Here is a 23,985-nt window from a genome sequence, read left to right as displayed (position 1 = left end):
GAAAAAACGAGCAGATTTCAGGCTCCCAGAAATCCTAACAGTATGACATTACTCAATAAAACGAAACTGAAGACAAATAAAATACAAATTGATGGATGTAGCCACTACTATGTGGTAGGAGAACATGAAAAATTAAACTGTATGGACATTTTCAAACTAATACAATAAACTGTAGTAATGTAAGTTACGAATGGAAGTGATAAAAAAACATACGAAGTTTTATTTCTCATTTTTCAAAATTAACATATATTCTGAAATGTTTTTTAAAAAGTTTTTACTTGTTCTATTATTCTCAGTACGTTTTTTTTTTCAATATATGCGTTCCATTGTCCCTACTAGGGATAGGTAAATGTTTTATTCAGAGCTTTTTGCCACTTATCTTCAAACGGACAAATTTACTTCTAAAAAATATCACGAGAGGGCACTTTCGAATCGAATCCAATCCCATTATCAACGTAGAAATACGAAGAGTGTGTGTGGCCTGTGAATCACCCATAAAATCGATAATGATACAAAGTAAACAAAAAAGATTTAATTTCAATCTACAGTCATATTTTTTCATGTTTCATTTTCTTTCAGTACGTCTTTCAGTATGTGAAGTACTTTTTGGTACAGGAATGAATGCCTGAAAACAAATAAAAGATTAGATTTGAAAATGAAACAGTAAAACCGTCCTCAGATAATTTTAAATCAACTCCTGCATGAACAAAATGTAAATCCATATAAAAAAATCATGTACTTTAAATCATTCCTTCCAAACTCTTACTTTGTTAGAGGTTTACAAATTCCGAGATGATCCTGGGGAACTTCGTAATATTCACCAACACCAGGATTGCCGGAATTTGGTTCCACTAATAAAAAATTCAACTTCATAGCTGTCACCACAGTAGATTTTGTTTCAACGAATGTGACTATTTTCATTGGCACCGCTTGAACGATTTTGAGAAATTTTTCGTGAATTTTTCTGAGCTGCGGAGAATCTGAAACAAAAGTTATATATTTATTACAACACATAACACAACGAAGAAGAATGTGCTCTGTAAATTCTCAACGAACTAGTAGTGAAAAACGAATTGTCCAAAATAATATACAGGGGTTTTCCATTAAAAGTATCGGATCCACTCAACTAGGTTCAATAAATTCAGCACCTCCTCCCCTTTCATTTGATGTGTCGCATCTCACGATCCGTTCATTTTTAACGAAGATACGACTTAGTGTCCTTTTGGCATACCCTCATGTTTGTTTTTTCCCTACTCTACACTGACGTCACCGCCTTCTCTCTCTCCCTGCTGTGTTGACATTTGAAAAGGGATGCAATACCCAGTCCGGTATTTCCAATTTTAAAATGTCCAGCAATCGTTCTGCGAAATCACTGTGTAGGTTGTCCAAATGTTGGCAGTAAACAAGCAAGTCGTCGTTGTTGAAGGCTACTGCTAACAAATTAGGGAAATTGCGAAACTCACGTCTGCCGATATTATTCTTGTATAAGAGTGATTAGGCTACAAAAGCAGCAATGATATTTTTTGTTTTAATCAAATTCAAGTCGTCACCTCGAAGTTGGAGATTGACATCATTAAATAATTGATACAGGTCTGTCAAGTACGCAATATAATTATTTGAAGTGATGAGAGCGGGCCTAGTACTTTCGAGAATGGAGACTAGAAACTTCTCGCTTCGCATTGAAGCTTACCGCCATCTATTGTACAGTTTGACAACTATCGGACGGAAAATAGTTACTGTCTAGTCCCCTAGATGGCGTCACACGAGGAAACACGCGTTAAGCGTAAAAGAGCGGTAACGTTTGTGTTGAAAGCAAAAAAACATGTTTGAGAAAAGACTGCTGTAACGTAAGACTGGTTGAAGATATTTAGAGACAACTGATATGGGAAACAAAGTATTTATTTCTTCTCTTTTCTGTTAGTTCAGAGGATACCTTTTTGTTTGTTTCACACAAAAAACTCGGCTCATTGCAAATACAGATTACTCACTTTCTCGAAGTTCACGAACTTCTACCGATGGCCAGAGCAGTAGGGCAGTAGCCTGACTCAAATTCGCCAATCTTGATCCATTGTGGGGGGTGCTGTAGAATACTATACCCCTGGTATTCAAACAAACATTTTTTACGGCAAGATTATCGCAATCGAAAGCTAAAACACAACAGAGGAAGTTCAAGAGTAGGCAAATTTCAGTTTTCCAGGATTCCCACCTTTGGATAAGATATTTTTAACGATTAAACCCCCCATAGAATGCGTCACCCAAACGATAGGCCGCTGCCCAAGTCCGGCATCCAGCAACTTCTTCAGAAGGTCATCGCTACGTTCCTCCAGAGTGAACTTGACTTTTTCTGTGGGGCAAATCGATGCCCACATCGATAAGCTTGTCTCATAGTTGATACCTAGAAATGAATTTACTGTAAAGCATGCCAGAGCGAATTCAGAATGATGAAACAATGGTAAATTCCGGAGAGAACGGAGAAGGATCCCTCGAAACAACATAAAATGGTGCCTATCATTTTCTTGGGTTGAATTTGTACTAATGGGTGATTTTTTAGGAGGTATAGGATTTGGTTTTCAAAACAACACAACAAATTTGAAAAAATTGATGTAATTTTTGTTGGAATCGATAGAACGATCAATGTAATTTATTGTTTGAAGATGATTTCATGTAAAATGTTGTCCGTCGCTCCGCTTTAGATGACCCATGCGCAAGGTCCAATTTTGGCACACTCTCTCTAACACATCGACCGGTATTTCACGTATAAATGCTTCAATATTGGCTTCCAGAGCGTCAGTCATTGGTGGTTTTCCCTGTAGACGTGAGCCTTATCATGACCCCACAAAAAATACTCCAATCCACACGATCTAGACGGCCAATTGACGGGCCCCAAACGTGAGATAAACTGTTCACCGAAGGCGGCTCTTAATTGGGCCATTGTTTCGCGAGTCGTGTGGCATGTGACACCGTCTTGTTGAAACCACATGTCAGGCATGTCCAATTCTTCCATTTTGGGCATCGGTAGCTCTTGCAATTTTTCGATAAAAATGTGGATCTTCCTCCAACTTTGCCAGCGCCCATTTACCAAATGTTAGACGTTGTGGGGGTCGTGTGGCTTCAATTCTTGCACCAGCTATATCTTACAAGATTTTACACTCAAATCCTTTCGTAAAATTCTCCACGTAGTGGAGTACCAGAGGCCCAGTTGTTGCGAACGGCGGCGAATCGACATTTCACGGTCATCACGAACACTGGCGGATACAGCCGCAATATTTTCTTCGGTCCTCACTCTACGTATTCGTGTTGGTGGTTCAATGTCCAATAATGTAAACTGGGTTCGAGATTTAGTCACAAGCTTCCGAATAGCTCCCTCAGTAGGCCAACGAAACTGCCCATAAATTGGAAGAAGTGCACGATGCACTTTCTTCGCCACCAATAATTTGCAAGTGTTGTTCATTGGTAAGTCGATTCATGGTTAAATTATAGACCAAACTGAACAAGTTTGACAATGACACAAGATACGATTCACGCATGATCTGTCAAAAATAGTGTTGCCAAAAAGATACCAGAAACACTGTTGCTAGTGATAGCATTATTTGATCACAAGTTAGGAGTTTTTCTGTTTAATTCTTATACAGATTATGGAACAAGATCGAACCACTACGTGATCTCCAATTTCTAGTGAACGTTTACCTATAAGATAATTTTTTCGAAGCAAAAGTGCATCCCTACCATTTTAGCATGTTTTCCTTTCTCACCTATCACTCTTATATTACGGCAGTCTTCTGGTAACCAGTCTTTCGGCCAGCAGTACGTGTAGCAGCCAGTTTTGTCTTGTTTAGTTTCGTAAGTGAATCCCGGACAAGTGTAAGGTCCCTCCGCTCCGAAATTTGTGTTGATCGGAATATCGTCCCAGACGATTTCGTAGTCCTTGCACAACTCTTCAGACTCGGGGTTCTCCTTCATGTTCCTGAAGAATTTGAGCGGGAATTTCTGGCCGCTATCTTTCGGAAGCTGGGAATTCAACTGTAAACTATCTGGAAAAAATCGCTGCAGATTTGGAAATGGGGCGCTGTGGGTGTAATTTCGGTAGGTTTACGAGGGTGATCTGAAAAGTTCACGACCTCAACATGAAGATGGCGGCACTCGTAAATAAACGCTAGCGAATTCCGTTGTTTATCTGTTGACAGTTACTCGTTGAAGTTTCAGCCATTTTGGACGCGCAGTTGTTATGTAACAGTCGTTTGACTGAGTTGATAGTATTTTTATGAAAATGGACAAAATAGAGTATCGAGCTGTAATTAAAAATTTGTTTTTGAAGGGCAATACGCCTACGCAAATCAAAGATGAGTTAGATTCTGAGTAGATGACCAACACCGATTCTGTGACACCAGCCAATGAGAGCGTAGCAATTTGTCACATGACCAGTTTGTTCGGTTGGTTACGCTTTAGGTTACGTTAGGTTAGGTTACGTTCTAAAGTAACCTTTAGGTTAGGTTAGGTTACTTCAGAACGTAACCTAACTTTAGGTTACGTTACGTTCTAAAGTAACCGTTAGGTTAGGTTACTTTAGAACGTAATCGTTAGTTTAGATTACTTTAGAACGTAACCTAACTTAACCTAATGGTTACTTTAGAACGTAACCTAACCTAAAGCGTAACAACCGAACAAACTGGTCATGTGACAAATTGCTACTTAAACAATAAACTCATTGTTTTAAGTTTGAAAATGTCCATATAGGATGAAACTGCAGTAACGTTAGTTACAAATAAAAGTGGCAATTTCGTGAACAATTATTTTGCAGAGAAAAACGCCTACCAGGACGGGTTACAAAGATGAGAGCATCGCTGGGAAAAGTGTGTAGAGTTGAAAAATAAAAAAAAAATGTCTTGTATCTCTGTTAGGCCGGAAACTCTTCTGATCAGTAAAAGGATCACAAGGAAAAACTTGGCCGGGCGAATTTGGGAGTGGGTTTTCCTTGAGAAGATCCTCACCTTTTTTCTCTTTCTTACCGATGATACTGAGAATGTTCTGACTTTTGTTTCTTTGCCTCCACGTGTAGAATACGCCTCCCAGTAATCCATGTATGAAGACGACATCTATATTCTGGTCAGTGAGGGTTCTCCTCATGGGATGTAATAAATATAGTCGCCTGGAGTACAAGTGCTCGTTATCTGAATCTAAATTTGCTAGAGCTCTTGCTGCCGGTATGGAAACTCTTACATCGGCATGTTTCATCCACTCCGATAAAATGCCGATCCAACCTTCAAGCAAACACACAACTCAAGCTTATTTAATAATAATAATAATATACTTTATTGTCATTGGACAAAGCTTGTGAAAAATAAATATAAATGTAAGTATAGAAATATAAAATGTGAATATAAAAACACCTACAAAAAAGTAAAGTTAGAACATACACTATAGTTCAACGTCGATATTTTGTATCAACATGGTTGTGTACAGATTTGTTAAAATATTACCAACACTTATATAATACACATATATGCTTATATATAATTTTACATATTGATGCCACATAGTGGCATCAATATGTAAAATTGATGCCACATAGTGGCATCAATAGGTAAAAACGAATAAAAAATTTGGTGAATCTAACACACTTTGTTTCATTTAAATTTAAAGATAGAAAGCGCTTGACGAAAGACCTTATACTAACCTGATTTATGCATCGGTTCCAGGACACTCCTGTCAAAGGACATAAACGACAGGATCTGACAGAGTTTTATAGTGATATCCACATTGTTTTTATACCGGTGGTGAATTTCCATCAACAACGGTAAGCCATTGAAGTTCACGATGTCTTTGGCGTATTTTTCTAAACTTGCGTGGTGCAAAAGAGACTCTAAACATTTCGGCAGGACGTCGCTTTCTGATTGGATGAATTTGCTCAACTCGAGAGCAGAGGAGTCATTGTCCACTATGTGGGAATTGTCCTAGAAATCAATTACACGGTTTAAGCGTTGCAAAATGTTACTAATACCGCGACGGATATTGAAGGATATTTTCCTTAGATTTGTCTATTATGGCATATCTGTATGTACTTTATAGAAAGAGTGAAGTTGTACTGACTTGAAATAACTTGGGAAAGCTGAAATACTTAGTATTTTATAACAAATTTCATTGATCTGGGCTAAAAATCCTAAAACTGTAACGTTATATGAAGATGAAATTGTTGAACATCTAATAGCATTTCTTTTCAATAAAGTCTTGAGAGTTCAAAGGGGTATATCTTTAAGAGAGATTTATTTCCACATTTTTTATATCACGATGAAAAAGTAGAAAGCCAAAACCTTTTTTTTCTGAAGAGTTTTCTTGTTTTTTATTTAAATATCACATGCAATTCCTTGAAACTTACTTATATTTACCTGATATTCTATGTTCCAAGACTGAGCAGCAACAAACATAAAAATAATTTATAACACCACAGTAGCTATTTATATAAGTAATTGAAGATTATGGAGCCTGGTTTTTTGACAGATTTTTCAATGATTATTTGGTGAAAATGCATGTAGATGTTGTTGAGAAACATTAGTATGACAAACGCTATTTTTATTGCATTTCCTTTACAACTTTGAGGAATGAGGGTACAAAAACAAAGTCTCCTGATAGGCTACCTATTGCCATAATTCAGGCCTACGCTTATTTTGTCTGAGGTAAATATTTGTTATAATTTGGCATTCAGCATTTTTTTTGTTTGAAGGTGATTGACAGTGTTTTATGATGAATTTCATTAGTTCGGACTTCCATTGCCTGATATTATGTAAAATAATTTGAAATCCCTGAAAGAACTGAAACAATCCTGGCTGGATAGCCCTGGCAGCTGAAGCCATTGAAGGAAAAAGAAGAAGAACTAAAAAAAAAGGAGAATTAAAAATTAAAGAAGAAGACTAAATAGCTGAAAAAAATACATTGTTTTTTCAGATATTTATTTTTATTCTTCTTTAATTTTATATTCTAAATTTTTTTTAGTTCTTTCAGAGATTTCAAATCATTTCATATAATATCAGACAATGGAAGTCCGAACTAATGAAATATTCGAATGCCCCCCTTCAATATACTCCCCTTCCCTCGCCACACACCTTTACATACGTTTTTTCCATTGATCAAAGCAGTGCTGGAAGGCTTCTTTGGTGAGGGCCTGCCGTTTTTTTGCTTCACCGCTTCCATCAACTCAAATCGGGCCCCTTTCAAAGCAGATTTTATCTTCGGAAACAAAAAAAGTCGCACGGTGCCAAATCTGGCGAGTACGGCGCGTGTTCGAGCACTGGAGTGCGTTTATCGGCCTAACACCGCTTCACAGGTAGCGCGTTATGGGCAGGTGAGTTGCCCTGGTGCAAAATCCACGAGTTGTTCTTCCACAACTCATGCCGTTTCTTACGTGAAGGCCAAAACTGACAAATTGTAAGTCTGGTTGACAGTCTGACCCTCTGGAACCCATTTGGTCATCACGATAGCGTTAATGTCGAAAAAAACGATCAACATTGGCTTGAATTTTGATTTGGACATCCTTGCTCTTTCGGCCCTCACTGAAGCGCTTACACCACTCTAAAACACGCGCACGAGATAGAGAATTGTCCCCATAGGCCTCTTGCAACAATTTACAGCACTCAGTCAATTGAACGAGACATTTGATATTGATATGTTGCTTCGGATTTTCGTCACACATGGTTTTCAGCACGAGAAAAAAACACCTTCGTTTCAAACCACTACTACACAAATACTATAATGGGTGACGAAAAGGTGTTTTGGTACATGAATAGAGAAGAATTCCAGACACCCAACGCACTACCTGTTTTTTCCCCACCCCTCTAGGGCTCCCTCTAGAGGCGCAGTTTCGTTATTTAATAGCCGAACCTCAGAATCACCCTCTAAATATTCACATGACATTTAGGAACACCCTGTATAATAAAATTTTTGTTGATGAGATCATTGACGAATATTATATGCAGAAGTGGCCTCAATTCAAACCCCTGTGGTACACCAAATTGCCAGTGTTGTCTGTGCGATGTTTGATTATGAATTTCAACATTGCACATTCGATAGCTCACAAATATTTGATCTGAGTTCCTCTATGCAGGCCATCAAACATCATTCAGAATTTCAGCTTATAAAACAATGAATAGTTAAGTAGCAAATTTACTCACATGTTCATAAACAAACACCTTTGACAAAAAGAACCCCAGACAGGGATGCTGCGAAGTTTCGTGCAGGTTGATCAGAAACTCCCTCATAGCACTTATCAACATAGTTCTGTTGTAGTTGTGGTATCTCAACGGCGGTTCAAGTAGCAAGCGTTTATCAACATCATCGGATCTCGCTAGTCCTATAGCAGTTTTGGAATCAATCATATTGGCAAGCAGAGAGTAGTGCCACTGGTTCAGATTCCTTATTTTAACTAGATGTCTGACAGCTTTTACTCTGTCAGTTTTGTCTTTGCTACTGGCTAGTCTGACCAATCTCCTGGCGTATGCAAATTTCAGGGAATCCCAAGTATTTTTGAAAATGTTGGATTTGTTGTAGGGATAAAAGGATTGCAGATCAACGAACTCCTCGGGCATACTCCCTTCTTCGGGTATAACAGGTTTCAAATTCAATACTGAAGTGTCTACTGCAGTTTCTAATATTTCTCGAGTTTTCTTCACTTGGTAAAGAACCCATCCTGCACTAATTTATCAATTACAATTGGTTTTTGGAAGAATGAGCAATTTTACCTAGTTCCAACTATTGACAAACTTATATACTTCAATAAATTTGGATTGTTTGGATATCGCATTATTATATACAATTTTTTAAATTTCCCCTGACACATTTGACAGCATATCTAACCTATATATTGCATCTTCCTAACCTAAAGCCCTCTTGGCCTTAGCTAGCATGGCTTCTTAGGCAAACTTTCGTAGTTCCTGCCTCTAAAAATTTCTCTTTCAGTTCAACTTATCACTGGGCAGGTTTCCCATGAAATATGGGGTGTAAGGGCATATGAGTCATCCAACTTGTGTTTTAACCCAACCAAGACCTCGCCTATACTATTTTAGTACAACTGAGGTAGAAAATAAATTAATAAAATGATTTATCCTACTGAAATGTAGGTGTTTGAATCTGGAAAATTACAATCTGATAGAGACTATCATTTTTATTCATTATAAAGTTTGTTATTCTTTCGTGAACTGATAATCAATCGTCTATTACGTTATTGTTGCCTCAAACATCATGAGACATATTAATCAATATACCAGAAATATTTTTCCATTGCCCTACAACGAGAAAAGGTCAACAATATATGGAACCATTACTAAAGGTCAATTTATGACCCAAATCTTCACGTTGTTATATATGGAAAATTCCAATAGTCTTTGATTTTTCCATCAGTCGAATGATGCTGGTGAAAGTAAATGTAACCCTAAGCTTTAACTCAATAATGAATATTGACGAACTCCGTTTTTTTCTGAGGTGGAGATATGTTAGATTGCTCCTCAATAACGATCTGACCTGGTTAAGGTCATTGCAGAGGCGAGTGATGTCACACGTATGACTTAAAAAAAACTGGGAATGATTCTTTTTCATAAAAATTTCCGATTTTCTAGGGGTTTCACAATAACAACACTCAACATCATTCAGAGACATTTTTTTTTTGAAATCGAGTTCAAATTATTGAGGTCGTACAATTTACATACTTGCTAAAAGCAATCAGCCGTTTAGAGACATTAATACTTTTAAATTGCTAGAACGTGAAAATTGATTTCTGCCATTTTGTGATACACAAGAACATTCACTTTACGGATTGCATAATATCACGCCAAAAACTTCCATAAAGAACAATAAAGAACTAACACCAAAAAAACCCAAATACCTAACAGTTTTCCGCCAAATTAAGCAACACATTATATTCTTATCTCATCCATTGATATCCAAATTACGTGTCATTTTTATCATTGCTTAGCAATTTAGTATAAAGACTAATAAAGTAAAATTGCTATTATGAATTTTCAAGTTGAGACCTGAAGTGTTTTTTTTTAATCATGCAGATTGTGCTTTTTGAAAAAATTTTGTTGACATAGGTCCTCAAAGATCAGCATCAATGAGGGCACCTTGATCTTGATGAACTAGACGTTCATGTCATATTGTAAGTGTATCCATATCTGCCAACTGAATTTCTACATTGATTTCAGACATTTCTGATGCGTGGAAAATGAAGGCCATGGATTTTTGAGCTTGGAGTGTCTATACAACAAAGTGATATTAAATGGGACAGCAGGAATTGACAGATTGAGGCAGTTGCTCAAGGGGTCGATACTGAACAAGCTAACCGGAAGTATACGCCAATGTATGGGTGCCTCAAGATCGTTGGAGATCTCTTTATCAAAGCACCTGATCTTCGCTCTCTTCAGGTCAGTCATAACCTTCAGAGTCATAACCTTCAAATACTTCTTCTTGTCGTTCTTCTTCTTGGTCTTCCTCTTCTTCTTGATCTTCTTTTTGATGTTCATCCTGGGTGTAAATAAACTGCATCAAGAGTGATGTATTGCATGTTTCCTCGTTGGTATCAAATGAATCCTCCACTATTGGTGATTCAGCATTAGAACATGACTGGCCTTGACAATGTGTACATGCCAGATAACACAACAGTCCAAATTTTTTACAACCATATTTAACGCTGCATTCCTTCTTACAGTTGCAAAAAATTGTGCTCAGCAGTTTTTCTGGCGCAGGTGGGAGTAAAGTCTGAATAGGTTCTAATGCATTGTCGACCAACTTCCAACCCCAGTCTTTTGGGTCTAGCTGATAACCAAGCCACACTTGAACTTGGTAATATACCCGGAAAAGATGTTGATGAGCAGCAACTGACGTTGGAGGAAGACAAGCTAATTTCACCTGTTTCTTATTTTTAGTGTTTTTTACGAAACATGCATATCGTGTTTTTTTTCGGAGCTTTGTACATAGAAAGAAGAAACTGAATCCCGTTGATGATAATTTCTTGTTGAGTCGAATTACTTTTTTTGAAAACTTCAGCACATTGAACTAAATCTTGTTTTTCAAACATTTTAAAGACTGTTGCTTTACCCCTCCTGTAAAATGCAGACGTCGTATCACAGCCAGTTATTGCCTGTAAAAATAGTACATGATTTTGACTCTTTGCAAAAGTAGATGAACTTTTTGACGAATATATTTCGGTTTGACTTTGTGCTTTTCCTAGCTTTAGAAAGAAAATAGTTTTTTCAGGTGGAGTTCAAGCAGTAAGAACTACGAGTAAGTCTACATCTTCACCAACAACAATAGGTGTATTTTTCAAATTAAATTGCTCTACAGCTGTTTCAATAATCAGTACGTCGGCATCGTTATTAGCCTGTTTAACCAATATATTTTCGCCAATAAACTTATCCTTCAACATTGAAATGAACCGAGATTTGTTGTGAGTATTTGCAAGAAATTTCTGTTGACTGGTGGGCACTGTCATAAGTTCATCTCTAGCCACGCACACAATTGAACAGATACAGATGTTGGCTCAAGGTACAAGGCTAGCGTACAAATTGAGGGACTGGATTTCATTCTACCTGATATTCTTATATTTATACTTATGTATACCAATAGAAAAATATTTTTACTTGAATTACAACTTTAGAGATGTATATACGTGGCATACTTATGTATATAATGACGATTACAACTTTTACAGCTTTTTGAGTCGTATCTCAGAAACGGTAGCTCTAAGAAAAAAAAGTATTGATACATTTTTTGTAGAGAATTTTATGATCTACAATTTTTACTTGAGGTTATTTTATGATAAAACTAACCGTTTTCCTGAAAATCTTGAAAAACCAATTTTTTTCGAGATTTTTGACCTTTGACCTCGAATAAATTTTTTTCCAGGTATCACAATCATTCGGAATTTGAAAATTTTATTTTTAACTATGTTTTGAACAATCACACGCATTTGCAGCTTGTAGTAAATTTATGTACTTTCAATCTTATTTTTTAGTCTAATTTGACCGGACTATTATTGCATTCGCCGCTTTTTCAGTTAGTACTAACTTTCAAAAGGAAGCTGTTGAAATTCCTGTAGAGATGCATCATTTTATGGGTCTTTATTATTATTTACTATATATCTAGATCTCAGCCAACGATAAGTTGACGTTCTCCCCAGGTAGGTATGCTTCAATTCTCTCGTTAGCCGCATCCAAAAAATATCACATGAAGACTCACGTTGAATATCTGGAAAGAAAGATGAATTTTCCACACCAGAACAAAATATGGCCTCTTGATGTGCGTTTCGCTGAACAAGTTAACATCATGAGGGGTTGACTCAAACTAAATATTGCAACTAAGTTAGAGCTTTTCATATATTTGGGTGAACCAACACATTCCCTATTAGTTATTGTGTAGCTTTGTTATTCTGTTTCATTTCCTAATTTGTGTGTTGATGACTCAACTGGGGTAAGGAATACGCATAATCAATGGTGTACTGAATTTTTAAAATTTGGGTGTTCCACAGTATTTCACCCACTATCGCCTCGTTTCGAAAACAATTCATTACTTGCTTTGTCATTACTCATATTGAACTCTTATCTTTATGTCACTTCTATTACTACTCTCTCAAATTACTAGAACAATTACGCTACATTTCTATCATTTTTATAATTTATGACTGTCTTGGCACACGAGTAAAATTTATATGCTAATTATCTACCTATATCAGAATTTTTATATCTTCCGTTGATTATAATAAATGAAAGAATATTTTATGAATGAAATGAGTTGCAAAAAATTATTACACTACATCATAGAAATCCAATCGGATTTTAAAGATATTGATTCAATCTACAGTGGACTGCTTTTGCAGTGATTTTAATTGATTATGATTATATATTGCATCTAAAAACACTCTTTCGGGTCAGCGGTTTTTTTGTTACACATAACTTTCAACATCGAACTTGGCGATGATAAATGAAATAATTTTCGAAATCGATAGAGTTTATGGACGGTAGCAACTACCCGCAAAGGGCAAAGTTTAAAAATTGAACTCCTCGGAACGGAAATTGAGGTTTTTTCCGTTTTTTGAGTCAATGGGGAAATCTAGTTTTTGTCGGAAAGCCCTGTATATTATCAATTTTAGTCTGAGATGCACAATGGCGTGACTGAATTGTTTAATTTATTTTGGGGTATTGGCAGTACCATAATCAAATCACAATCGAGGTCATGTTTGTAATTAGGTGACTATTTATTGATATTTCACAGACAATATTTAAATTGAAAATGGAAAATATTTGGATATAAATTTTGGTTATTTTTATAAATAATTTTGTACGTATACAATTCGCATCCTATGTAGTTTGATTTCTTGCGTTATACTGTGAAGTGCATGGTCTTTTTGGAATATTTGCATTTCTGTATTCGAAAGGTAAGAGACAGTACTAAAAAATTTTCAAAATAACTTCCTGAAACGGGAATGATGAGTTATTTCGGCTCTAATGATTTTCATGGTCTTACAAAATCAATTACAATATTTCTAGGTTAGATTCATTGGGTTATTGGTAATTATTAAATAGTAATCATTCTAGGAAATAACTCTTATTCGATTCATACAAATCAACGCAAAACATCGAAAACCAAGTTTGAAAATTTCTTGTATCATTCTTGAAAATCCACGCAATTCGAAAAAAAAAACCTCTCGAGACCAAGATGGATATATTTTAAACATCTGTCGGAATATTTTTTCCGTTAACCAACTAACCCCTACGAAAAACCTCAAAAGTTGTTGGCAAACAACATACTTTCCGAAAAATAAAAATACCCCGTAAAACTATTTCAAACATGGACTCAAAAAACACAGATATAACTGAGATCCAATGTAGACATCTGTGTTTTTCATTGTCGCCACCGTGGCACTGACATCTGATTTAGAATTCCCAGTATCCTTTTGTTGAGCTGAAATAACCGAAAAAAGTGATACTTATGCCAGGACTGAGATAGAAATGAGTTCGTCGTACAACTGAATGAATTTCCATGGTACTGACTTGGTAGTTATTTCTAATATTTTTCGTGACGAACAAATTCACGAGAAAAAAATTTGACTCCAATCTCAAAATGTTCATAATGGTATTAGCCGAGGAAGTAGTCATTTTCTAGCATGTTTTCACCTGATTCTAGTGTGTTAGCACGTTGGGAGAGACTCTATTTCGAAATATTTATTTACTTATATATTTTGTTGTTATATCGATGTATATTACGCAATATTTGGGTGGCATCAGCAAGATTGTTGAATTAAGAACCCCTTTTTTTCGCGGTAGCTTGAAAATAAACTGATCTTTCAACCTCCCGTTCAATGACGTAAAGATACGGCTATGATTATAGAGATGAAAACAAACTGGTCTTATTTTTTGATTTTCCATAATATCTTCGAGCAAAACTCAAACTGGAATATAATCATGTAGGTTATTGGACGTGAAAATAAAAATAAACAAATCGAAAGCACTTATGAGACTAAAAATAACTTGACCAGTTTTATCCACCAGATATCTCAACTGTGTAGAAAGAAAACCCCCTATTTTGAAGTCATTCATTGCGAATTATTTTGCGATAACTCCAAGGAACGTTGGAGTGTGTTTAGAGCGTTGATCAACAGTCAGATTATGTTTGGAATTGATAGTTAATAGCGGGAAATAACGATAACACCGGTGGGGAATACCAAAAAAAAATTGGAGAATAACAAGATTTAAAATTATAACTGGACCAACATATTTACATTACGCAATTGATTTGGAGAGCAATGCTTTTTTTAGAATGTTTTTTACTACTACAAGAATTGAATACAAATCGACTGTTTCAAGAAAGCAGGTATACGCTCAGAATACCTACAGGGTTACCCACTGAACATTGTCTATTTAGAGGAACCTGAACAAAGTAGGGTTGTACAACGAATATCTTAACTGCAGACAATGCAACAAAGGGATATGAACAGTTCGTCATGTTCAATGTACATATCAGAAATACGCGACGGACTGTGGCTGCTCATCGTTTTGAGGTTCAACTCAGTACACCTCGAATTTCACAGTTTAAAAACTCTTTCATTTGGGAAACTGCGTTTATGTGGAATGAACTTCCTGTGAACGTTTTCAATTGAATTTAATCTCCAGCGATTCAAATTCAACCTGAATCACTACTTCTGCACAGGCACAGCTCTCAGAGCGCTTTAGGGATTTTTCTGTAGTGCTTGTGTTTCGTCCTTGAAAAAAATTGAAAAGTTTGTTGGAAATTAAAAGAGTTGTCACAACCAATTTTACGACTGTAGACAAAAAACCTGTACATTACTTGAATCTGTTAATAATGAGAGATTTGTTTGCTGGTATCTTTTTGGCAACACTGTTTTTGACATAAATCTCGTGAATCGTGTCTTGTGTCATTGTCAAACTTGTTCAGTTTGGTCTTTAATTTAACCATGAATCGACTTACGAATGAACAACGCTTGCAAATTATTGAATTTTATTATCAAAATTCATGCTCGGTGAAGAAAGTACATCGTGCACTTCTTCCAATTTATGGGCAGTTTCCTCGGCCTACTGAGGGAGCTATTCGGAAGCTTGTGACTAAATTTCGAACCAGTTTACATTTTTGAACATCAACCCACCATCACGCATACATAGAGTGAGGACCGAAGAACATATTGCGGCTATATCCGTCAGTGTTCGTGATGACCGTGAAATGTCGATTCGCCGCCGTTCGCAGCAAGTTGTTTTTGATCCATCTGTGAACCAACAACTATCTGCTCTTGATATTTCCTTCTCCCGGAGGATCCAGTCCTCTCTTCTCGGAAACAGTACTTTATAAGGCAGTCCGCAGTTGACAGTTGGAGGCATAACATCAGAGGTCATTTTCAGAATGCTGTCATTTCCAGTGTCAGCCAGCAGTCGATAGTACTCTGCATTGAATTGTTTTGTGCAATTGGCAATGTGCACAAGACTATATGCAGTCCATCTAGCCTCTCTCTCCAGAAAAATATGGAGAGCAGGTAGATCTAGAAGGATCTCCATGGCAGCTATGATGTGGTACTGAATACACCACCAAGCCTGTCTCTGTAAGCCAGACAGCTTTGCCTGCGCCTTTTTCTGTAAAGCCTTAGGCCGATCATTTTATTGGTCTGACAATCATCACATAAATTCAATGGATTTGTTTGGGATAAACCCCAAGTTCTACCACAAATCCTTCGACATGTCCATAGGGACAGTCTGACTTTGTGTAAAACTTTTTCCAAGTGAGCGTTCCAGGTGAGTTTTTTATCTACAGATATTGAAGCGATTCCAATATTTAAGATTATCCTAATTCAAAGTACGAATATCCAAAGTCCCTGTCACAATTCACTTTGGAATAGATGATGCAACTTATCAACAGATCTACTCACTGCAAGCACTTGAGCATAATCGATAAAAATGATAGGTGTACAAGTGTGTATGCCAAAACTTCGAAATATTTTTATCATCCACATTTTCTCACGAAATATTGCTGAGCAATATCATATTTACGGATGTAGGGGTAATGTTACATCATGGTTTGGTTCATATCTACCAAACTATATCAAGAAGGTGAACTTAAAAAATTAGACTTCAGTAAAAATATGGGCTACTTCAAGGATCAAAGCTACTTGCTTTCAGCTGGTGAAATCTGCTTTATCGATAAATGTAGTAGACGGAAATTGCTGAGTCCAGCTGCTGCATGAAATTGAAGCCATCTGAAAAGCGCTTTTATCTGAAATTGTTGAGTAGAAGAAAGTATTCTATACCCTTTCCAGGATATGCTCCAGATTTTTTGAATGATAGGAATTTCAAAAATCCTCTGTGGCATGGGTATGATAGAGCGGGTACCATGTATTCCAACTTACCTTTGATAAAGCAGTAAGAAATGGAGATCATTGTAGCAATGTGTTGAAAATATCTACTTTGACTCAGCAAAAGGCCATACACCCTTTTTGCAGAGGAAACATCTTGGTTCATGTGTGAGGAAAAAGTTAATCCTTTATCGAAAACAATGCCCAAACCCTTGACTTCCTGACGTCTCCCTAATTTGTAGTTGAATTTGGTGATGTGCTTTCTATCACGGATCATTACGAAGTATTCAAGTTGAGCTCATTTCTGGAACACCACGCATTGATCTTATCAATATCAGACTGTAAATTCTAACAGTCTGAGGTATTTTCAATTATTCTATATATTTCAAGATCATCGGCATTGATGTCATCAATGAACAATAAGAATAATAGCGGCCGGAGGTTTGAAGCTTGTGGAACGCCTGAGGTAGCTAGACTAGAACGGTAAGCCACAATTTCGACGTATTGGTACTAGACAAATGAATATGATTGTAAAAGCAGTAATAAGCCAGAGGAAAAACCATAAAGAAGGCTTTTTGCAAGTCAAAATTTATAACATCGACCTGGGTTCACATGTCATACATGTTCTTGTTCAGTTGTTAGGGAAAATACATAGTTATATAGCAGTTAGGAGATAGTTTGTTTGTGTTCCGTCTAATTATTCATCTAGAACTGTTTTCGATTAATTTCTTTATATTTGTGTCAGGACTTAGCAGGTACAATCGTACAAAATAACCTCAAACAAATTTCCAAAGTTACCTAACATAAAAATTGGCCTATACTTTGATATATCAGCTGAGTCTTTGAATTTGAAAACAGGACATATTTTTCTTGTTTCTGTAATACATGACTGGGAATCACAATTTATGTGAAACTATATAAACTTGAACTTTGCCATTCACCTCTGTTATCAAACAAATTTGTTTATTTTTGAGAATAATTTACTGGATTACCTATATTCTAGATATCACGCCTAATTCTCAGAATTTTTTTTGTATAATTCAGAAACGTGTTTGATATTTAGTTTTTGGTGTGTCAAATATTTTCCAAATAACTCATAATTACAATGTGTTGCAAAATTATAATTGAATTTTTTTATTCATTGGATATAAGATAAATACTAACTTTTTAATGTTTGGGAAATCCCCATGACTGTTGGTTTTTTGAATAACGACTTGTTTGTTTTGCAGACAGTATACATTTTTTGTGTATTTTTCACATCGATTACGAGTCCTCATTAGCACTATGCAGTATTAAAACCAGTTTAGAAAACATGAAATATGTTATAGTCGTTTATCTTGACATGAACAGGGACTTGCAATTAATTAATATGACAATATTCTTTAAATTGAACGAACAATGGGTGTTGATTCAATAACTACTTTCAAGAAAGCAAGAGTAATTCTGAAAAACCGACTCAGAAAAACAGATACCCCAAGAATTCTTGTGGGTGATTCCGTTGATTAAAGAATGTTAATTTTTTGTGTGAAAGCTATTTTCGGGTTTTTTTTGACCGTGGTCTGCAGGTTTTTGATGAAAATACTTTATGAAAATCCATAATGAAGCTTACAAATGAGGCTTATTTTGATTTTCTTCATTACTATCATGGGGTGGAATTTCCAAAGAAATGAAAAGTGGAAAGTCAAAACGGTTTTTCCATAGACACTGTTTTCTCCTACCTACCTACCTGACTGTTCTTATACAATTTTATATTGTCGCAGAGAAATAAAATTGATTTGATTTGTTTGAGTTGATTTGTTTTTTTCAACCGAAATTTTTTGTTTTGGGAAATGATAATATTTATTTTTTTTAATTTTCTTTGAGTTTTTCTTCCATTTTATTCGAAATTTGGAAATCAAGCCACATTTTCTCAATTGACTACTGAAAATTTCCACTATTTTTCCCAATTTATAACTTAGTTTTGGAAATTCGAAAAAATTCCTTTTTAGATACTTCGATTTTTGTTTCAAAATTCCAACCAAAAATTTCCACTCGTTTCTTGAAATTTTATATTATTCCGGGAAAGAAAAATATTGAATTTTTTCCAAATTTTTCATTTTTCTCAATTTATTACTGAAAAATTCCACTATTTTTCCAAATTCCCAACTTGGTTTTGGAAATTGGAAGGAAATTTCTTTTTAGATACTTCGATTTTTGTTTCAAAATTCCAACTGAAAATGTTCACTCGTTTCTTGAAATTTTATATTATTTCGGGAAATTTCAAATTTTCTTTAATTTTTCTCAATTTATTACTGAAAAATTCCACTATTTTTCCAAATCCCCAACTCAGTTTTGGAAATTTGTACGGAATTTCTTTTTATACTTCGATTTTTGTTTCAAAAGTCCAAGCGAAAATTTTCACTCGTTTCTTGAAACTTTATATCATTTCGTGACATAAATATATTGAATATTTTTCAATTTTTTACAAATTATCAATTTATTTTTTAAAATTCGAAAAAACTTTTCAGAGACTTCGATTTTTGTTTCAAAATTCCAACCGAGAATTTACACTCGTTTTTTGAAATTTTATATCATTTCGGGAAATAAATATATTGAATATTTTTCAATGTTTTCCAAATTATTAATTTATCTTTGAAAATTCGAAAAAATTTTTCAGAGACTTCGATTTTTGTTTCAAAATTCCAACCGAAAATTTTCACTTGTTTCTTGAAATTTTATATTACTTCGGGAAATAAAAATATTGAATTTTTTTCAAATTTTCTTTCATTTTTCTCAATTTACCTATTACTGAAAATTTCCATCATTTTTCCAAGTTCCCAACTCATTTTTGGAAATTCGAAGGGAATTTTTTAGAGATTTCGAGTTTTGTTTCAAAATTCCAACCGAACATTTTCATTCGTTTCTTGAAATCTAATATCATTTCGGGAAATGAAAATAATGTTTTTTTTTTTAATTTTCGAATTCTCTTTCAAATTCATCAATTACTGTGAATTGGTAAATTTTCACAATTTCTATTCTCAAAATATCACAATTTTCAGCTTCATCTTTTCCAGAAAATTCGATTTTTCCTAACACTTCTCACTTATTTGCCAAACCAAAAATTTTTCATTTTTTTTTTCCCAATTTATACAAAATTTAAATTATATTTTTGGAATTTGCGGTAGAATTTTCACTCTTTTAAACCTCCTTTATAAAGAATTATATTTACGTTTAAATAACATTTATGGCATAAACGAAATCCATTCGAATGGTATAAAAACTAAATAGTTACCGAACGTCGGCAGTTTCTTTGTATGGCATAGGCGGCGTGCTATAATTTTTTGTGTAATCATTATTTTTATGTGGGAGGTTTTATACGGTATTCACTAGTAGATTCATCAGACCCGGTACGTCAGTCCAATTATGAATGATTCGTCTTCATATAAAAACATACGAACCATAAAACAAAACTTCACATTTTTCTCAAAAGAAACAATGTAATCATCAACAAAAAACAGTCGCGATGCAATTAATCACGCGATTACAAAACAAGACTTCATCCACTGTGATATCAGTCAGCCAAACTATGAAACCAACACTGAATTCTCTTCTGATAATTCCAATTCCGACGAACCGCGTATCTCGCTCTTGAAAGAAAAAACTTCTTCGCTTCTACCCAGATAATAACACACCGAAGATTCCAGTTCTGCAACTGCCGGTTTGAGCTGCCCTGGCACCCCACTCGTTCATTCCAATAATCCTAAAATGGAGAATTTGTATAAAGGCTCTCGTTTTTGCGCTTCGTTTCTATTTTTATTTTCGCCGGCTTCGGTAACTTGACACGGACGACAGTTTTGGTTTTCGATTATTGTGCTCTCCGTCTATTTGTGTTTACATTCGTGATCCCGGAAAAAATTGGGAAGTGCTGTTTTTTCTCCACCTGACAGAAAAATATATCGAACTTGGGGATACATGGCTTTATGTTGAATTTTTGTTTTGTACCATATACAGGGTGAGTTGAATGATGTACAAGAAAGGCTGACATGGTTTTCTGAAACATTTCCGGGATATTATTATTGCTTACTTGAACTCAAAATAAATAGCTTCGTGGAATATTTTCCTGAGATATTTCCAGAATACTATTATTATTTTCACTTGATATAATAGTTTAAAAAACCGCAACCGTTCATCCATTATATAATCGCTTCTTGAAGTATGTCTAATACTTTTCCAACCTGCACATAGGTGGTGTTTGCTTAAATATTTCAAACAATTAATGACTTCATTAATAATAATAATGAGTTACCATAGCTCGTGAAAATGTAAATAATAATATAGGGTCTTTCATTTAGCGCTTTCTATCTTTGAATTTGAAATTTTTCATTCGTTTGAATCAAATCACTTCATTTCTTTAAAACAACATACAGTTGTATAATACTTTCTCTATCACTGTCGTCATTTAAATCAATAATGAATTTATTTCCAACATTTATATGGAAGTGTACAGTCTCCATATAGTCTTTTTCAACTAAAATTATTTGTTATTCCTTTTCTGCCAGTCTTCTTCGGTAATATTCGATTCTTCTTCTTCAATTAGCTCTATTACCTTCTTTTCAAATTTTGTTTGTAGGCATGTTAGGCGTACACATTCTCGAACCATCAGTCCACCCTTTCGTAACATCATCGCTATTGGAATCACTACACTGGAAAAAGTCTACGTTGTTATCACACTCGCTATTACTATTAGTACTTGTCTAAGGACGTCACATTTTAAACAGAAAACAAAAAATTTAGGTAATTATAACCGCACCAATATCGAATTTCAATACTCAAATCGAGATCAGTTCCTGAACTGAACATTGATGACACGACGGCGATAACCATCCCCGCATTCCCGATTTCTATTCGTCACCGTAACACGACTCTTCAGCCAACCATAAAACTCTGTTAGTAAAAATTATTCAATACGAACCCCCAATTCTACGGTTCACGTGGACTACTTAGTAGACGGCTCATTTTTATGTATTGGTTTTTTTTTTGGTCTTTGAGAGTGCCGACAACTTTAAGTACGCACAATATCATTTACTTCGACTATACCTGTTGGAAAATCGTATACAGGGTGTTCCTTAAACACATGCTAATATTTAAGGAGGTAATTCTTAGACCCATTTTAAGAAAAAAAACTTCCTATGGACGTATGTCCTAAACGCCTTAACTTTTGAGATACAGGGTGGCAAACTTTTCAAAAATAATCAGTTTTTTAATAATAACTGAGATAATTTTGTAGACATCTTTGGCATATTTGGTACATATGTTCCATGCCTCAAGGCGCATTTTCTGATGTACACAAATTTGTATTTTTTCAAACAGTGGCATCCCTACGGGTTTCGCATTGAATATTTTTGGGGAAAAAGAACTACGCCAATGCTTTCTTTTCAAAATAAAATCATTTTTAAAATTCTCATTAATTTTTGAGAAAATTTGATCTCCTGGTATTTCTTTGTCCGACGCATGATTTCCACTCAAAAAAATAAAAATCGACAGAAAGCAAACTAAGAAATTAAATCAATTCTAAAATGAATGAGAATCTGAAAATTGCTTCATAACGCATTACCAATTCCCTAATAATATTTGAAAACATAATCTGCAAAAAAATAAATTTATCACAAAAACGAGTTTTATTTTATTTTGTGACAGTAAATCTAAATGAAAAGCACAAATTTGTTGATTAGTAATAATACCAAAACTGATTATGAAAATTTTTGGAAGTGGCCATCTGCACTTAGTATGCATGCTTCCGCCCTTCTACGCATGGAATTACGCACCCGTTCAAATATTCCCGGCGTATTTCGTATAGTTTCACACGAGGCAACTATTCGCTCTCTTAAATCTTCTAAAGTATTAACGGGAGTTTTATACACAAGAGTTTTAAGGTGACCCCATAAAAAAAATCTAAACTGTTGAGATCGGGGGATTTTGCTGGCCATTGCTGAGGTCCTCCGCGACCTATCCAACGATTAGGATAAACTGTGTTTGAATGATTTCGGACAGTTACACTGAAATGAGCAGGGGCGCCATCGTGCATGTACCATATTCGATTCCTCAACGAAAGTGGCACATCTTCCAATAACTCAGGTAAGTCTTCTTCGAGAAAGTGTAAATAAGAACGACCATCAAGGCGTCCTGGTAGAAAAAATGGGCCTATTAGATGATCACCTATAATTCCTGCCCATACATTAACCGAAAATTGGTGTTGGAAATGGGTTTCGGTTATTGCATGGGGATTTTCTTCAGCCCACACATGATTGTTATGGAAATTTAGAATGGCATTCCGAGAAAAATTTGCTTCGTCTGCGATGTGTCTCAAACTGCGGATTTAGTGCAATACTTTGTAGATACCACTGATTGAAGTTCACACGCTGTGGAAAATCTCTGGGGAGTAATGCCTGCACTATTGAAATATGGTATGGGTATAACAAAAAATCAACCAAAATACGTCAAACAAATATGACAAATATCCAGAGTTCTAGCGATCTTCCTCGTACTCGTCTTAGGATGTTCCTCAATTTCTTGCAGCACCGCTTCCTCAATTTCAGGAGTTCTTACTACACGAGGTCTACCTTCCGGAGTCCCTTTCTTGAAACTACCAGTTTCCCCAAGTCGACGATGAATATTTGAAAAGGTTCGGCTATCTGGTAAGGCACGATTAGTATATCTTTCCTGATAAATGGGGCTGGCTTCTGTTGCATTACCATCGGCAAGGCCACATACGTAATGCATTTGCGGCATTTCCGCATTCGTATAATTTACCATATTTACTGATATTCAGAAAAACAGCGGACTACCAAAATAACTTCAATAACACTTCAAAATCAATCAAAACGCGCTGTGACATTTTTTAACACCAACACCTTACTTTAAATCAATATCAATATTAGCTACTGACGTTTGTACATACAGAGAATTCGTTTTTTATTGCTATGGTGGGTACGCTGTTTTTTCTGCTTTTAATCTTTAAAAGAAATCACATATCGACAAACTCCATATTTCCAAGAGGTGCAGTAAATAAATTCTGCTACACGTCATTTATTCCAGGATAATTTAATTTATGTTTTCAAAAATTATTAAGCGGTGCTGCGTTATGACGTAATTTTAATTGAGAACAGTGCATC

General features: G+C 35.3%; 2 protein-coding genes across 5 annotated transcripts in view; one reads left to right on the top strand and one right to left on the bottom strand.

Moving 5' to 3' along the window:
* Positions 1-510: 510 nt before the first annotated feature.
* On the bottom strand, positions 511-8,879 carry LOC111509176 (protein SERAC1). 3 transcript variants are annotated; one of them, XM_023164869.2, is made up of 9 exons: positions 8,730-8,879; positions 8,163-8,682; positions 5,675-5,951; positions 4,989-5,258; positions 3,753-4,031; positions 2,207-2,395; positions 1,989-2,147; positions 767-980; positions 511-625 (listed from the first exon to the last, which is right to left on the bottom strand). In XM_023164869.2, exons 1-9 carry the CDS (start codon positions 8,825-8,827, stop codon positions 559-561), a joined length of 2,073 nt encoding a protein of 690 aa, XP_023020637.2. In that variant the 5' UTR covers positions 8,828-8,879; the 3' UTR covers positions 511-558. The 3 variants fall into 3 exon arrangements, with proteins under 3 accessions (XP_023020637.2, XP_074041003.1, XP_074041004.1); XM_074184902.1 differs by lacking the exon at positions 3,753-4,031; XM_074184903.1 differs by lacking the exon at positions 3,753-4,031 and having other exon boundaries at positions 5,007-5,258.
* An 11,690-nt stretch (positions 8,880-20,569) lies between these two features.
* LOC111509169 (putative transporter SVOPL) overlaps positions 20,570-23,985 on the top strand; it is a 28,226-nt gene continuing 24,810 nt past the window's right edge. The window contains exon 1 of one of the 2 annotated variants that reach the window (XM_023164860.2): positions 20,570-20,825. The gene's annotated coding sequence lies outside the window, so the exon portion shown is untranslated. Of the gene's footprint in view, positions 20,826-21,583; positions 21,608-23,985 lie in introns of those variants that run through there. The other variant, XM_074184893.1, reaches the window with a different exon arrangement.

This window comes from Leptinotarsa decemlineata, unplaced genomic scaffold (assembly GCF_025532065.1).
Source record: "Leptinotarsa decemlineata unplaced genomic scaffold, Ldec_3_MD MMD2_tig00026361_RagTag_RagTag, whole genome shotgun sequence".
Lineage (NCBI taxonomy): Eukaryota > Metazoa > Arthropoda > Insecta > Coleoptera > Chrysomelidae > Leptinotarsa > Leptinotarsa decemlineata.
Note: the sequence above shows the minus strand (reverse complement) of the source record. Positions and strands in the feature narration are given on the sequence as shown.

What these genes read in the sequence shown, in the direction of transcription:
- LOC111509176 (XM_023164869.2), bottom strand. Translation starts at nt 8,827, where the DNA reads ATGTGTCAGGGGAAATTTAAAAAATTGTATATAATAATGCGATATCCA. An exon ending in GGAACCGATGCATAAATCAG is followed by an intron (nt 5,259 to 5,674) that starts GTTAGTATAAGG and finishes GTTTGCTTGAAG; the next exon opens with GTTGGATCGGCATTTTATCG. An exon ending in AGTTCGTGAACTTCGAGAAA is followed by an intron (nt 981 to 1,988) that starts GTGAGTAATCTG and finishes CTTTTGTTTCAG; the next exon opens with ATTCTCCGCAGCTCAGAAAA.